General features: G+C 35.8%; 1 protein-coding gene across 8 annotated transcripts in view; it reads right to left on the reverse strand.

The window, feature by feature from the left end:
- The window catches only part of chb (CLIP-associating protein), a 155,769-nt gene that overhangs the window by 112,823 nt on the left and 25,803 nt on the right, over positions 1–17,143 (reverse strand). For 5 of the 8 annotated variants that reach the window (XM_089236584.1, XM_089236582.1, XM_089236583.1 and 2 more), the window contains exon 1: positions 2,039–3,460. The exons of 2 other annotated variants lie outside the window; for them this stretch is intronic. In XM_089236584.1, the coding sequence (XP_089092710.1) occupies positions 2,039–3,017 (979 nt within the window). In that variant the 5' untranslated portion in view covers positions 3,018–3,460. Of the gene's footprint in view, positions 1–2,038; positions 3,462–17,143 lie in introns of those variants that run through there. One more of the 8 variants, XM_089236586.1, reaches the window with a different exon arrangement.

Raw genomic sequence — 17,143 nt, forward strand, 5'->3', positions numbered from 1 at the left:
GTTGTGGCAAAAGACATTTTTCCACGGAAAACAATGCATAGAATTTCTATGCTTAAGGCAAAAGGTAGTATTATGATGATGGTAATACACAAGGACATCTGGGCGGAAAATGGAACAACCTTATGTCTTAACAATACGAGGAGCGGGGGGGGGGGATGCTAAGGAAGAAACAAGTCATGGGCTGTAAAAGAAGATAGAGACGAGGAAGGGGGGTGTGAAGTGGAACGTTCTGCCGATTTTCCACCTACTATAGTACGTAGTATGTTCCACATGAATCCTATGAAGAAATTATACAAAACACTCCTTGGCTAAAACACAGCCTAGATCTGGAGAGAAAAAAATCGAAGCGTTTTATTTAAAGCTGCGCATACTTATTGGAATGAGAGGAATCGATCTACCAATTATTCAGCGTAGGTGGAAGGCGCTGGAAGACAAAGCAAGGTTGCGAAGACTCAAATATATTTTTATAGAAAACATTATTTTGCTTTTGTTATCAAACTCACACATTCATAACTAATGACGACGTTGTAACTGATTAGGTTTTTGCGGCCATCGTCTAATTTTCAGCCGTGAACGCGGTCATTGGTTTCGGTTAGGAAAATTTTGTTCCAGTTTTTTACCCATTCTCCTGATGATGTCAATAATTTGTGATGAGGAATAACGTTCAGGAATGACCGAAATCCGTATTCAAGCAGCGGAAAAAAAATCGGATTTTTATTTCATTCGAATAAAAAATACGTGCGCACTCCAATCCGAAAAACTGCTATAAATAACCAGAGACATTGGGTCTACCGTGAAATCATATACCTACGCCACTGACCGATCGATGGCGTATAGAGCATGAAGGCGCCAGTCACCCGAGCAACTAACGTCTCCAGACGTCAAAACACTAATTATTATAAGTTTTCTAAAACATTTAGAAATGATGCAAGTTGCGCCACTGAAGTGGAAATTAGCTTATTGTTTCGAAGCGATGATTCAAAAGAAAAGTGACTTATAGTACTTAGTCTGCGGTGTGTGAGCATTGAAAATGTTATGAGCAACCATACTATCGAGAAATAGAACCTCAATCAATATTTTGTCTAACACTGTAGGGTAAGGGAAGATCATAATTCTCTGCTTTCTAGTTTTAGGTCAAGATGCATATCATAACGGTTTCGTTTTTTTCTTTTTTTTCCCCCCTTAAAATTCATGCTTTGCACTACAATAGATTCCTTCCCGAGATATTCTATCAGTTGTACCATCCAATGAAAATCATTTAATTTTGGAAAACGAAATGTGTACTTAAATAGGGTTCACATGCAACCGTACTAATTAATAAAGATTGAACAAACAAGAACTAATCTTAGCTCAATGAAATAAAGGCGCAAATAAATTCATCATTGATCATTTTGATATTTTTTGTCGCACCACGGTCTTATCCTCTATTCGAGGGCTAATTAGACCGGGACCTGCAATTTATTATCAATTCCGAACGACAACGTTTGACATTTTGCCTTTTTTATACTAACACAGAGGTTGCTGCGCTAACCTCTTGGTGTGGGACTTCCTGCGATAGCATCTTTTTATAGGTCGTCATGTATTGTGAACAACCATTTCATTCCCAGAAGATAATCATTTCACTTAAGCACACATCACACACATGAATGCAGGGGCGTCAGAAGCACTTTATGCTAGTGGGTGCTCAGCAAGAACTTAATACGAGTATGATGAAAAAATATTTCAATTAACTAATGATTATTTTTATACATACGAATTGAGAAGAGAAAGTATTTTTCATGTCACAATTTTGTTCAGTTTACCAGCCAATTCACTAAACTGAAATGATTTCACAACTCCAACGAAAGATTGAAAAGAAAAAGTTAAGGCATGTAAAGGACGAAGTCATAACAAACAAATTTTAAAAAGCTCAACGCAAAACACTTGTGAGATACATAATAAACGATTGAAGCAATATTTTCCATTCAATTAACAGTAATAAAGTAAAACCCATCGACTTGCATTTAATTATTGTATGCAACAGAATTCCACTACTAACCTTTACATCCACATGACCTAGATGAGCGGTTTTGCTTCCTGTCCGCGTACCTAATCATGTTGTCAAACAAGAGTATCCAATCTGTATTCTCATCCCATAGTATGCTGGTACCGTTGGGAGAAAGCAAACCTTCGAAAGACTTGTTTTCACTAGTACCCGAGTTGGTATCCTCGCTGTCATCGGCGGGAGTAGCACCGGCAAGCAGTAGCATTTGATCATCACCTATCCATAATGTAGGAGTTAACTTAACACCATCCGCAGGGGGAGACGCTATTTCTGATGAGGAAGTTGATGGCCCTTTAGTACCATTGTGGTCATTTGAAACACCGAGCCTGGAATCCAGATCTGTTACATCATACGTATAATGGCCATTGGTATTCACAAAAGATACGTCCTTATTGACATTATTATCACCACTTCTGGACGAAGTTTCAGACCCTGGTTTGCTGGATGGAGATTGCTTGGACGTGTTTTTTACTTCAATGTCAATGGACGCAACTCCGTTCATTTCTAACCTTAGTTCAGCTGCTTTTGTACAATCGGTGAGAGAGTTATGATGAGATGGCATATGGCATTCGTTGATCACTGACTCTGGTTGCATGGAAGAAGTCATTCGCGGAGAAGATGGGACGGAATAGTTCTTTTCGGTCGAGCCATTCGCATCTCCATTCGCGTACATGTTTGACATTTCGTGGCTGTGAATGGAAGATTTAGATATGCTTGATCTCACTAACTTGTCCCTAAATGCTATCGACACCGACTCTGAATTATCACACTTTTGTGCCGAAGTTGCTGTGCCATAAGTATTGCACCTATTTACATCATTGGCATGCGGATCTGCAAAATTAGGAACTTTATCGATCTTTGGAGAAAGAATGCCGTTCGTTGAGTGCGATGTGGAATCAGTCCGAAGCCGCAACGCACTAGTCGGTAGAGTCCGGTTGAAAGCCGACGGCGAGTGGATACCATCACATTCCATTGCTGTCGTGCGAATTTACCAACGTCTATACTTCGTATAGATGTCCAGCATTGACCGCTCTGGCCTAAATTCGATCATTCACAGGCGAAACTCAAACCCTAAACAAATTGAAATGTTGCATTTCTCAAACACAAAATTTTGAGGATTCGAACCTGTCAGCTGCATCTGATCCTCATCGTAAAACCCACGTGCAACAACAACACTAGTACCTTCGCAAAAACGTGAAACAAGCACGAGGAAATCACATCAACAAAACAGCGACGAATCCCGAGTATCACGTCACGGCACAGGCGCAGTCGTCGTCATCAAGGAGGGAGAGAATAGAGAAAATGAAATGAGTCAGTGAGAGCCGGTCGGATACTACAGACAGTAGTGCACGAGGTCTGGTTGATGCGCAAGTACGTGTGAGGGAGGCCAAGGGAAAGTGAGGTCAACTAAACATACAGAAAATGCGATAGTGAAAAGACAGGGTGGGGATAAGAGAGAGGAAATAAAAACTGGGCAAAGAGGGAGCAAGTGATGCTGGAAACGTGCTCTCTTCAACCAGAATAGTACAGGCAGCGCCACTCCAAGGCTGGTAGATATTCTCTCCCTAAAACCCCAGACCAGAGGCGTCAAAAATAATAATGCTGATAAAGGATTCACATCCGCACCTTTTGGACACTTTCTTTCTTTTTAGGCCCTTTTGGACACTAATACGATCTACAGCGATGACTCACAAGAATAAAAGCAACATTTCACGGATATTCATATTGATGACCATGGTTGTATTATCGTGAATCATTTTAGTTTACACAAGAACTAATAAGACTTTCAATACAGCGGCTAGAGAATATTCGTTAGGTTTAGGACATTCCTTGCGTAGTTTTTCTGTTTTCATCACTTCTCACTAACTTATGCAAAATGGTAATGCAAAATTTTTGGTGGTAAATATCCTCTCAATAATAGCAATTAAGAGAAGCCTTCTCTCATGAACAAAAAGAAAAAGGGTTCTAGAAACCGGTTTCCGTTAGAGGTTGGATAAAATATCTCGTTTTCACTCAAAGATGTGAATGGAACGATTTGTTCATAGAGAAAAAAAAAAATCCAACCAATAAGGCAATTGGTTACGATACGCTTATTGATTGCATTTTTTAAAGTTTTAGAAAAGAACATTTATGAAACTTTTATAGTGTAATCTCGGCCTTAGAAACACACACAAATTGCAGTATATAATTTATAAACCAAGTCACTTTTTCCTATTTTGAGATGACAATTTATGTTGCACAAAAAAAAACAATTTTCACTAACTCCAGTGTCACTGGTTTGCTTACATAAAAGAGGAAAAAAGAGGGATGTTTAGCAAAACTCGGTTTACAATATATGCTCATACACGCTGAAACGTGATTCCCCATGGGTTGCTATAGAAAGTCGTTTAATTCGTTCTGGGTTCTACAGAAAATTGAAAGTTGAGTTTTATAAAACACAAAGAACCACTATAAAAAAGATGAAAATTAGCCAAAGGCTGAGATGAACTTCACAGTTAGCCAAGATTGGGTTTCTGCCCACAAAGTGAAACTTCGCTTCCACGATACTCGAAACGATTAATCCCTCTACAACTGTATCTTTTAAATCTGGTTTGAAATCGCCTATAGTCTAACGTTAAAATCTTCTCGATACAACGATATACTTGCTTTCTACATGCCACTCTATAACAATATTTTTTGAGGAGATTTTGTAACCATTACAACGCTATTTTTTCATATTTCGCTCGAAATATCCATAAATATATTTTTAACTAATCAAATATTTTAATTCTTCTGAGGACGTCTGATAAGGGGCCGTGCAAGTATTACGTAAGCAAATTTTTAGCCATTTTTGACCCCCCTCCCCCCCTTGTCAGCAAAATTTCGTCATCAGCTCTGCCCCTCTGAATCCTAACTAATATTTTCATAAAGTGTAGTTGATGACGTAAGCATTATCCAAACCAACCCCCTCCCCCCTTGTCATCAAAAGTCAACAAATCGGAAACCTTTCCCCCCCCCCATCGATGATGACGTAATACTTGAACGGCCCCTAACATCGGCATTTGGTACCATATGATCACCGAAAAAGTTGATGAATTGGTTGGTTTTGCTGTTTTCTGTGAATAAACCACAAAAATGCAGGGGCAATAAATCTCACTTTTCATTCACAGTTGTCCTTTTGTGTGTAGCATATTCAAAGTTTGTTGATAACATAACATTTAACATATCATCATCAACAACAACCATTTTCAATCCACTGCTGGATGAAGGTCTCTTCTAAATTTTTCCACTCTGTTCTGTCTGATGCTTCAGCCAACCAGTTGACTCCTACCACTTTCCTGATCTCGTCAATCCATCTTGCGTGGGGACGCCTTCTCGGACGCTTAACACCACGAGGGTACCAATCCCAGAATACTTGTGGTCCATCTGTTATCCTGTCTTCTTGCAATATATCCAGCCCATTTCCATTTTAAACGTTTAATTCTTCCCATGATATCATATACCTTTGCGTGGTTCCTTATCCAAGTGATTCGTTTTTTGTCTCTCCTTGTGATGCCTGACATACATCTGTCCATGCTCCTTTGTGTAGTCTGTAGCCTTTGTATCGTCTTGCTTGTGAGTGTCCCTGTTTCAGCTCCATAAGTCAGTGCTGGTAGCACACACTGGTTAAAACTTTTCTTTTCAGGCATAATGGCATGTGACTCTTCAGAATTATACAGTTTTTGTCACAAGTGCTCTATTAAATCCTGATCCTTTGGTTTATTTCATTAATGATTCTGTTGTCCATGGTAATTTCTTGTCCCAGGTATACATAGCTTTCTACTTCTTCTATCTCCGTGTTGTTGAGCAAGATTGTCCTCTCTAATACAAAGGGGGTTGAATATAACTTTAATCCCTTCCCGTAGTTATTGGTTAACGAAATGGTGTATTTAAGGGGAACCTCCATAAACCCGGGAAACTTAAAATTTACCAAATCCCAAAATATTTCAATGCAGAAATGCCTCAAAAGTGGACAAAAGTTACAAATAGACAGCAATAATCAGCTGTAGAAGTGGAAAATGCTGTAAAAGAAGTTATCGAGAAGAAAATGTCAATCCGAGTCGTGTAGCTGTAGCTTACAACATTCCAAGATCTACATTAGCCTATTATGTTAGTGATGATTTATTTTCCATTGTACTCATTGGCTACAACCATTAGATGTACATGTGTATGGGCCTTTTAAGACAAGATTTAGATTAGTTCAAGATGACTAATTAACAAGTATTTCTATTGCAAGAGTTTTAAATGTTCATGGCGATAATGGTAGTTACAAGGTTCAATTTTTAAATAAAATTTTTTTACAGCTATGGAGTTTTTTTTATCCAGAGAAAAGCGAAATATGTCACATTTCTAAGTCGGATATTGTGTCCAAGTTGCCAAAACCCCAATGCCAAGGGAGTACAGAAAGAGTAAAAGCATTTATGACATTTCAGTTTGATTTTACCACTATCAATATTAAGTGAGCGTCAGCTGATGCGAGTTTAAATAATGAAAAGCCGAAATGTTAATGCTGTCCCATTCATCCCTGCCTTAGGGATGGATGGGACTATTTGGACTTTTTCACAAAACTTATGATTTCTTCCCAAATATAAATAATTGTTTAACAAAAGAATGTTTAAATTGAAGCTAGAGAACATAAATGTGAAATTATACGTATATCTGGCTTTTCCGATTGCATATTGCAAAGAAATAAATATTTTGATGAAAAATGTCCCATTCATCTCCCAACCTCCTTTAATCTCTGCCCAAGGGCGGAGGGTCTGAACTTCAAACTCCTCTCCCTTTGCATATGCCAGTGAGCCCAAAAATTAACTGGAAGAGATACTGATAACAACATAAACTAGGTGGCACTGTTTTAGTGCTGATGATCGGAATATAATTAGCATGTGGCAGACATGTGGTTTGGTCCTTTATTATTTGTTCGAAATTCCAGTATCTGACTCAGAGTATACATCCATTCTTGCCTTTCAAATTCATCCTGCATATTCTCCCCTTCATTCAAAAATATTTCATTTCATATAGTAAGAATGTGGTTCGGGAAGAGTTCTGATTGGACAGTGAAATCTCGATAACTCGACACATAACGTAACATCTATTATTCTCTTGATTGGCACAATACTAATTTCAATGCAAGGAAAACTCTCTATCTCGACACATGCTTGGCTTAACTTCACTTAAGTCAACTACGATTTTTGTCCCTATACCGCAACTGGCTTTTACAATTGCTCATGTTACCAGTTCTAAGAATTTTTCGACATTGTTCATGGATATTTCAAGAATCCTTTGTTTCAATGTTCTATTTGATGTGTTCATTTTATGAGTTGGGGATGGAGCTGTACATATGAAGAATGAATGTTTGAAACCTCTTGGCCGGCTTATAATTTTAGTGGCATTTCCATGAAAGGTCTTTTATTCTTCTCATGGTAAAAAAAAAGTGTGGATAGTGTTAACACCCAACAGGGATAAAAATCTTATCTATTGGGCATTTTGATACTGTTTGTTGTGAAGAATGTTTTCGGCAGAATTTAGTTTCATGATTTCATGGAAAAAGAGTAAACGAAAAAGAGCTAAAGCCTGGTTAGAGGCTGAATATGTCATTTGGTTTCCATCATAAGTATCAACGGCCATGAATGAAATGGCTCCACGCAAACTTCATAATTTGAAATCAAAAGCTGAAACTTAAAAAAAACTAGAATCAGGTAAAACTCTGAGTGAACTCGCCATAGAATATAGAGTTACACGGAACACTATTTCAACATTTGCTAAAAATAAGGAATTTTTTTTGTCAGCATTTGAATTTCTTATGAACCAAGCAGAAAACATATAAGAAAATCAGACTTCATCAATGTAGAAGAAGCAACTCTTTTGTGGTTGAAATCTGCCCGATCTCACTGAATCCCATGATCAGGACCAATAATTCAAGAGAAAGCAAAAGATTTCGCAAAAAGTCAAGGGGATTTCACTGCGAACAGTGGATGGTTGACCTGATTCAAAGAATGCCATGGCATTGATTTTAACCGTTTAAAGGCCAATGTTATATAAATAGAACATAGTTTTTATTTGCAAAAATATCAGATAAAAATTGATTCAAATATTTCCGGTCTTTTATCATATATAGAGAAAAGTTCAAAGTATTTTTTGAAATAAATTCGGAAACTTCATGTTAATTTAATCTTTTTTGACAGAATTTTGAAATTTTTGGGGCATTTTTTTCCCATTTCGCCAAAATTTCAATTTTGAAGGCATTCTAGTGTCATCATTCAACATGTGTATGAGGGCGAATTCTGGGTAATACGAAGCAGAGGAATGTGCTTTCTGGGGGGTGAATTGTTTTATTTATATTGGTTGGGTACTTTTTATTCTTGCATTCTTGGAAATACATGTTTTTGTGAACTGCAGACTAATCAAACCGTGATTGGTAATCGTAGTCTTTTTATGTTCAGCTGTATGTAACCATGTCTGGAAGATATCTCACATTAGAAGAAGCTGTAGGATATTTAGAAACATTTAGATATATATACATAATTAGTAGGATATTTATAACTCGTATATATATGCCAATTACTTGCTAATGAAAATGGGAACATCATGGATGATACAAATACAAATACAACGCAACAACAGGCAAATTGCCCAACGAGGTGGCTGACTTAAGAACATCATGGATCCCGAGCCATTTTTTGGAGGCCCTACCTACTACTGCTACACCACACATGCACCCCCCCCCCCGCGCGGAACCCCCAACGAATCGGTACATGCGGGAATGTGTGTGTACGTGTAGTGAAACCTGACGTGAAGTTTTTTGTTTCTCTGTAATGCTTGTTATGTGTAGTGCTGCCATCTGCCACCAGTTTTTCTAACTATGAGTGTTTTTCTAACTAAGTGTTATGATTGAATGATTTATCGTTGTAGGACTGTTGCTTGCATTTGCGCCTTGAAGTTGGGAACCACAGAAAACCAACTTCAGCCGACCACCACTGTGGGGTTCGAACCCGGATCCTCGCATCGCGAGTCCGTCACTATAACCACTCGACCACCACAGCGGCTGTGGTGGATGTTGATGATGTTATTGTTGAAAATGATCTAGTGACAACAGTTCCAACTGATGCATGTGGAATGCTAGATATATATTTTGCAACATCGAGGATGAGGTATCACAAATTCCCGTAACGCGTTTTTAAAAAAATGTAGGGCAGAAAAAAGTGCAACACTCGTGTGAAGGTTTCAAGAAAAGGCAGTTTTAAGCAATCCGAAAAAAAAACAATGCATGGGATAAAAAAATTCTTTCTAGAGTCCGATCACAAACCTCAGCTCTGGATTTCATTTGAAAAGATTTGCCATATAGCACGGTGGGATAATTCATTCAGAGTTGTTTTGAAGCAGATTTTATTTCGAATTTGGAATTCAGAAGAGGAGTGACAATGAACCTTCTACGAAAGAAGGAGGGGTTAATTATTCATCCAGGTCCACATTGTCAACTGAAAAAAGATGTCAGGTCATCTGATGACCATTATATTGTGTCTGCGACGCAAGGATGGTGTGCAGTTTTCCAAAAAACACTATATATAAATGCTACCAATGTGACAAATGGGTCCATGAAAGATGTTTTCCTTCTTTTATCACAGACATTATAGAAAAATTTGAATTTTCTTCACTCACACATTTTTATGCTAAAAAAATTGGTATGTGTTGTGAATTTGAAATTGTAGTCCAAAATAGAAAATTTTGTGAGATAACTGTACTCCAGAAATAAATAATTTTGACTCAGAATTTTTGACTAGCCCTCCAGATTTTACAAAAAGTTTGCGAGTATCATAGGAGAAATCCTCCGAGATAGATATATTTCTGCTTTTTAATTTGGAGGCATTTTTAAGTGTATCTCGCTTTTGAGTTTAAATTTATTGAATTTTACAATGGAAAGACTACATCCATGGATCCTTTTAGGGCATATTCTATGACAGCGGTCTATCTTGATGGGTAAAATATTTATGTCTAGGTGGTCGGAGCAGCATTAAATGATTTTTGATTCAAGGGTGGAGGGGGACTCAAAGTAAAGACTCTCTTCAAGGATGTTATGGAAAATTAGATTGTCAAGGCGGGAATGGTTCTTTAAATCAATAACCATATTGGTGAGGGAAGATTGGAGTTTGCAGATAAATTTTAGGAGAGATCATAGACTTGACTTTGGGGAGTTCCTCTATGGGGAAAAAGTTTCTCCCCAACTGCACCAAGACGCTGGGATAATCCACTCAACTGATGACTGAATGAGTCTTGTTTTTTGAGTGAGGAGGGTAAGCTGGTCAAGAATGGCTACTTGGGTATCTGAAATATTATGGAGAATGAATGAATTATCTGATGGTGTGGAAGTTTCAAATGAGATTTGATCTGTTTTGAGAGTGTGTTGAGGAATGGTTGACTCTGGGACCAGGGTTAGATTCAATATCTCCCACCAGTAATAGCAAGCAAGCCAAGTGGGTATAAAGGATTAGCGGGTGAAAAGGAAGTGGTGCTGAATGGATCGAATTTGAACAGCGGTTATATGTATCAGAGTTAAAGGGGTTTTACTTTAAAAAAATATATTAAATAAGAGATTGGTGGTGGAGTAAAAAATATAGTAACACACTGTACATAAAACTTCAAATCCTGGATGTGGTATCCACATAAAAAATATCCAATAGATATAAATTAAATAGCAGTTTAGTATGAAAATGTGATAGTAAATAACCTGTAGAAATGAACTTGAATGTAACATTGTTTTCAAGAAAATGTTGATCCTGCATCGTAATAGTGTAAGGATGGCAGCGATTATATATATATCAGCAGTGATGCGCCCACTTTGATAACAAAATCCAGGTAATTTATTCAGGATTTTATTTTTTACCATCATTACATTTACCATGTTTACATTTTCACTATGGTCAACATCAAAGCCTGGTGGTGACCAAATATACATGTATTATCATTATCATCATGCCCCCCTCCCCAGACTTTCAAGCCTCTCTTTGTTTATGTGGCCCCACGAAACACGAAACAATCATAATTCTGACAATATGAATACATTAGGGCCACACATACACTCAGAATACACATTTTGGCTTATACCAATTCATTAGAAATTCCACAAAGGAATGTGTATGAGGTGCATGTACGGTAAAGTAGTAAAAGACATGGGAGGCGAAAAAAAACTGAAATGTTTTCTTGGTATACAGACATGCTCTCCTATTCTAAAAATGCTTGTACTGAGCTCACCTGAAAACATCAAGTAACTGCACAGTGCAGAGTAGCACGTGATTGGATTATAGAGTTATATAATGCACTTGTATTTTCTAGTAAAACATATTTTACAGCTGCCAAGTGGTAAATGAGTACATATTACAAAGTCAAAAAAATAACTCATTATTGTTAGCTTCTTTGAATTGAAATTATGCACCAAAAATTACATTGCTCATAGTACTTTTATTTTGGTTTTGAGAAGATTTGATACAAAATTCAAAATAATGTTAAACTTGCCTGTTAAGTGTTTGATATTTTATTGACCATATATACTCGTGTATAAGCCAAGTTTTTTTGTTGAAAAATTTATTCTTCAATTTGGGGGGGGGGGGTGGGTCCGGCTTATACACCGGTCAGTTTTTAGAGAAAAAAATATTGACCCCCCCCCACCAAATCATATAGCTACATGGCCTCCGCATGGATAGCTTGGAGATCCATGACATCATCAGATCACTTTAAATGACATTACAGCAGAGTGATTTTTTGTAACTATGTTGAAACACACAGAACCATTGATGCAAAGCCAAAGCAAAAAAATAAAAACTTTGTAGGCTTTGATTCCCAGTGGACGAATTTAAAGTCTTTAGATGTGGGCATCAGCAAGCCTTTTGAAGACTATTTATGTACTAAATGAATGAGTTTTGAAGATAAAGAAACAACAAAAAGTGGTGTCTTGAAGAATCCTGACATTGGCTTCGTGTTGTCAGTGGGCTCACGAGGTGTAAAATTATGTTTTTGCCGAAATGGTCATCAGATCCTTTAAAAAGTGTTGTATCAGTAATGTGATGAATATAACTGAAGACAACATCCTCTTTGAAAGTAAGGATGGTGATGACAGCACAGTTGAAGGTGAAAACAGAAGAAATGAATTAGAAAGTTTGAATAATTTTTAATTATAACTTTTATTGCATGAAAACATAAGATCCCCCCCCCCTCTGAAATGCACTGATTTTTGGTGGTTAGCTTATATATATGGATTTTCAATTTATTGAAATTTTTGTGGTCCTAAAGTAAGGGGGTCGGCTTATACACAAGTATACAGTAATCTTCATATTATTAAAAAAAAATTTTTTGTTCAATTCACATTTACACATTTTTTAAGAGAGAGAGAGAATGCTCATTTCACAAAATACATGCATGCACATTTATTAATTATCAATTGTTTAACTTCAGCATTTTTGATAATAAAAATTTACAATATAACTGATTCCTCCATCTCAAAACTGATGGGAACAAAAAACAAAGAAAGTTGAGAAAATTTTGAGGATTTTTTTTGTCGCAGCAAACAGTACACTGATTTTTCAAATTCACAGTTCTACTAAACAGATTTTTTTCCTTTGCATTGCCTAAACCATTCTTGAACACATCCATCAATACATAGGTTGTTTGATAAGTAAAGTAAATCTCCATGAGATTGCAGCATGATCACTTTGTAATTATCACAATCGTAAGGGTTGTCCTTCAAACCCTGTCACAGCAAGTTAGAGCACAAAGAGCTTTGTGTTTTTTTTTTTTTTTTGTGTCATTCTCAGTAGAAATGGGATGAATATTCGACTGCTATTCTGTACTCTGCCCATTCAGCCCCCAGTTGACAGGTTTTTCACGATTTAAACCATGGTTTAAACTTATGTCAAAAACCTCAAATATTGCTTTTCAATATTAAAACTCCTATTAAAGGAGTTAATTGGATATACATGTTAATTGGATGTAATGTTTAAAGTGTGTTTATGACACTTAGAACCAAAGTTACGTCTACTTTAGAGTTGCGTTTTTACATCAAGTAATCCATGAATGAAAATTTTAAAGGCGTTTCATGAAGAATGTTATTTCTGACTGTCTTACTTGAGTTTGAAACATGATTTCTAAATATCTATTGACTGTATCATCGCAAACTTTTAATATTATATTTTGCTATTTATTGTTAAGGGTTATAAACCAAAAGCTAAAGTGTATTAAATGTATTTGTCTAATTGCCATGTTTAATATACACAATATGTTAAGTGACATTTCCAAAAATTCCTATATACAACATACATCAATTGAGTGAAATGACTCTCCCGCCAAAATTTGGAGTCGAAGTGAAAACGTTATGAAGTTATGTGGTGCATAAATGAAATATTTTAATATTAAAAAGTGTAGAGGAATAATTGAGGCCAATAAATGTCATATGAATGAGAAAGTGTTATAAATTAGAGTCGTATAAACGGGTTTCTACTGTAAATAAGTGATTTCCCAAATTTTCGGGAAATATGATTTCCCATTAAGATTCCTGAAGACTCCAAAATGTGGAATTTGGAAACTCTACCTCATGCCCTATCACACATACAGGGTGATTATAAAAAAACTATCCCGACATATGGGCCCCTAACTATCATACCATTCACAGAAACTGAATGAAATTTTGGCATAAGGTATTTTGATGTATGCGCTCAAGAATGATATAGAAAACAACAGTGTCACTCTAACAGTTACGGTTACAGTGAGAAAATTTCGAAAATATCAAATGGCAACACCAAGTTTTTTGTATTGGAATGTGATCTCCATTGTGAAAACCCCTAAATAGCCTTCGAACGGCAACTGTAGCATGAAAATCACCGGCGGTAGATAGGCTAAAAGTGAGGACAACCAACAAGGACAGAGAAGCAGCATAAAATAAAGCATTTTATTGTGTTTCACAAATTTTCCACATGACCTTGTGGAGGACTAATCAGGCTGGGATCTCAGCCGAACAAACGGTGTGACGAATAAAACGAACATTAATGCTCTGGTGCACGGCAAAGTCCTTTTTACTTTTTCCTTGCCTAGCTCCGGGGATTTTCGTGATACAGGTGCCATTCCAACGCTATTTAGTGTTTTTCAGTATGGAGATTGCATTCCAATACAAAAAACTTGGTGTTGCCATTTGATATTTTCGGAATTTTCTTACTGTAACCGTAACTGTTAGAGTGACACTGTTGTTTTCCATATCATTCTTGAGCGCATACCTCAAAATACCTTATGCCAAAATTTCATTCAGTTTCTGTGAATGGTATGATAGTTAGGGGCCCATATGTCGGGATAGCTTTTTTATAATCACCCCGTATTTTAAATAAACAGCTCTATTTCCCTTTGCAAATTGAACACAGGTAATGAATAGTGTACATAAAATATTTTATATGTTCTAGACTATTTTTATGTAAAAAAATTCAAAATTGAAAATCATATTTAATATTTTGTTTTAATTATTATGATAAATTAATGTCCAATAATAAAACACATTGTAATATGCAAAAAAGTAAGTTTTTCATCATGTTACATACCTACAGTGTTCAAAACATTATTTAAAAGCATTCATTTAGTTTTTCGACAGTTTGAAAGAGTTTTTGAAGTAAAAAACTCAACCCTGATTCAGCACTTTTTATTATATAATAAAAAGGGTGCAATATTTGGTTCAGCCAAATAATGCTTAGGTATTCGGGCAAATATCTGTGTAAACCTAAGCACATCACACTAATTTGAAAAAATTATATTAATTGGAACTTTTAAGCATAAATGAAAAATTTACTGATTATATTTTATTGTGTGGTGTATATTACTTTCTGTAAAACAGGCTATGTCAGGGAGAATTTTTAGGATAAGGAAAACATGAAACTGAAAATAGAATCTTACTGCAATAAAGTGGAAGTGAGCATGAACTAGACAACATACGTATTGAGCTACTGAAAGAGGCAAAAGGGGCAGAGAATATCTAAAGAGGAAAAATAAGAAAGTAAGTAGTAAATTTCATGATGCATTAGTTGAGAGTAAATAATGGTTGACGTTTTCCTGATTAGATGTGAAATTGTAGCGATTATATGGAGTGGATTGTGGATTATGGATATTAATAAGTGTGTTAAAAAAACTGATTCTGTAAGTACTATTAAAACAATATATCACTATTAAATTTGATTGTGAGTATCATGACAATAAAAATCTTTCACAATCACCAGTTTTTTCATATGTACTGAAATAATAAATTACATAATTTAAATTCAATGTATCAATCAGTTGAAAAATTACCAATAACTTTATTTTTAATTAAAAACACCAATTTTATTTATAATTTTGATGAATTTTAAGAAAATCGATGTTTGGCCAGAACATTAGGTGAATATTCTGCATTCAGTTATTCTGCCAAATCACTATTCATCTTATGTTTAGTTCTAAATTTAGATCATAGCAATTATTCTGGATACTTATTCTGGTTATACTTGGCCACTGTGGTGGTCGCGTGGCCATAATGACGGACTCTCCCAATATAGGTCCCTGGTTCAAACCTCACCATCGCCACAGTAGTGGTTGGCTGAAGTTCGTTTTCTGTATTTCCTAACTTCGAGATGCTAATGTGAGCCCATCCCCCCCCCCTAAAAAGTCTCGCCACAGAAAGCAACAGATCTACAAACGGTACAAATGTAATTCACTCATTACACTTCACTTCTGAAATATAGATGGTAGCACTTAAAAATCAGACAACACTAGATATGCACTCAGACTGTTGGGTACGCACACTTACACTTCCGGCACAACTGACTAGGTAGTCAATTGCCCATAGATGGCAATAGATCTGAGTTGTGCTTGGTTTGAAACAAAGAAAAAGAAAGTTATTCCGGAAAGTATAATGATAAGTCATGCAGTGAAAAAAACATTTTCATCTAAAATAATTTTAAGCTGCCCAGATCAAAGCTGATTTGGACTGAGTTAATGGGGACTCTACCATCAATAAAGATAATTTATTTTTAGATCAACCAATTTAATGAGGCTGCATGTCCACTGAAGAAGAAAAGCATCTTGGGGGTCTGGTTTCGGCCATCGCCCTGGAAATCATTAATAAAGTGTACGGTATCGTCATGGAAGATGGCAGATTGAAGTTACTTGAGATTACTGATGTTATAGGCATCTCAATAGAATGGGTTCACAATATTCTCTACAAGAAATTAAAAAAGCTTTGTACAAGATGGGTGCCAGCCAAAGTAGCTTGATTTAAATCCTGATTAAAATCACATGATTTTTTCAAAAAAATTACTGATTTAAATCAGATACTTTTGACATTTCAAAAAATTTTGAATAATATGATTTTTTTAAACTTTTATGATGTAATGCAAGTAAATAAGAGATAACAAGATTCATATTTTAATTTACACATTATTTAATATTTAAATAAATATGTTAAAGATATTTGTTTCTTAGAGTCAGATTGAAAGAACTAATTCAGTTTTTTTCAGAAGATTAAAGAGGTTTCTTAAATCTCTTCCAAGAACTTTCTTTCCTTTAGAGAAAGTGAAGTTGTTAAAGAGATTGCTAACTGTATAGACAAGACTTTATCTCTGGAATGGGATTTACTAGAGGCTTAGTGGAAGTAGTCAATACACTATCCATGGGAATAATTGTCATAGTTGTGAAACAAGATATGTTTTTTTTTTGAAAAGCAAATAAATTTCAAAAGTCATAATAAAAACTTTAAATTTTCCACAATTCTAATTCCCCCCCCCCCATGCTTTTTCTATCGTTACAGCATAGAAAAAATTTTCATAGCTTGTAATAAAGAATTTTGTTCATTCACTGTGGTTCTTTTTTCAAAGAAAATTTTATGGTTACGCAGCGATATTTTATAAAGATATTACTCCAGAATATTTAAACTGATTAAATTAATGAATGTCAGTGGCATATATAACAATGTTCTGCCAATCACTATTGCCAGTTTCAGATAATGACATTTTTATGATAATTAGAAATTTTATGTAAATTAGATTGATGACCTTGAAGCCGATTGGCTTGTTTATACATGTGCAG

This window comes from Pholcus phalangioides, unplaced genomic scaffold, assembly GCF_987345545.1.
Source record: "Pholcus phalangioides strain wild (caught in Gottingen) unplaced genomic scaffold, Ppha-v1.0 ptg000009l_1, whole genome shotgun sequence".
NCBI classification, from domain to species: domain Eukaryota; kingdom Metazoa; phylum Arthropoda; class Arachnida; order Araneae; family Pholcidae; genus Pholcus; species Pholcus phalangioides.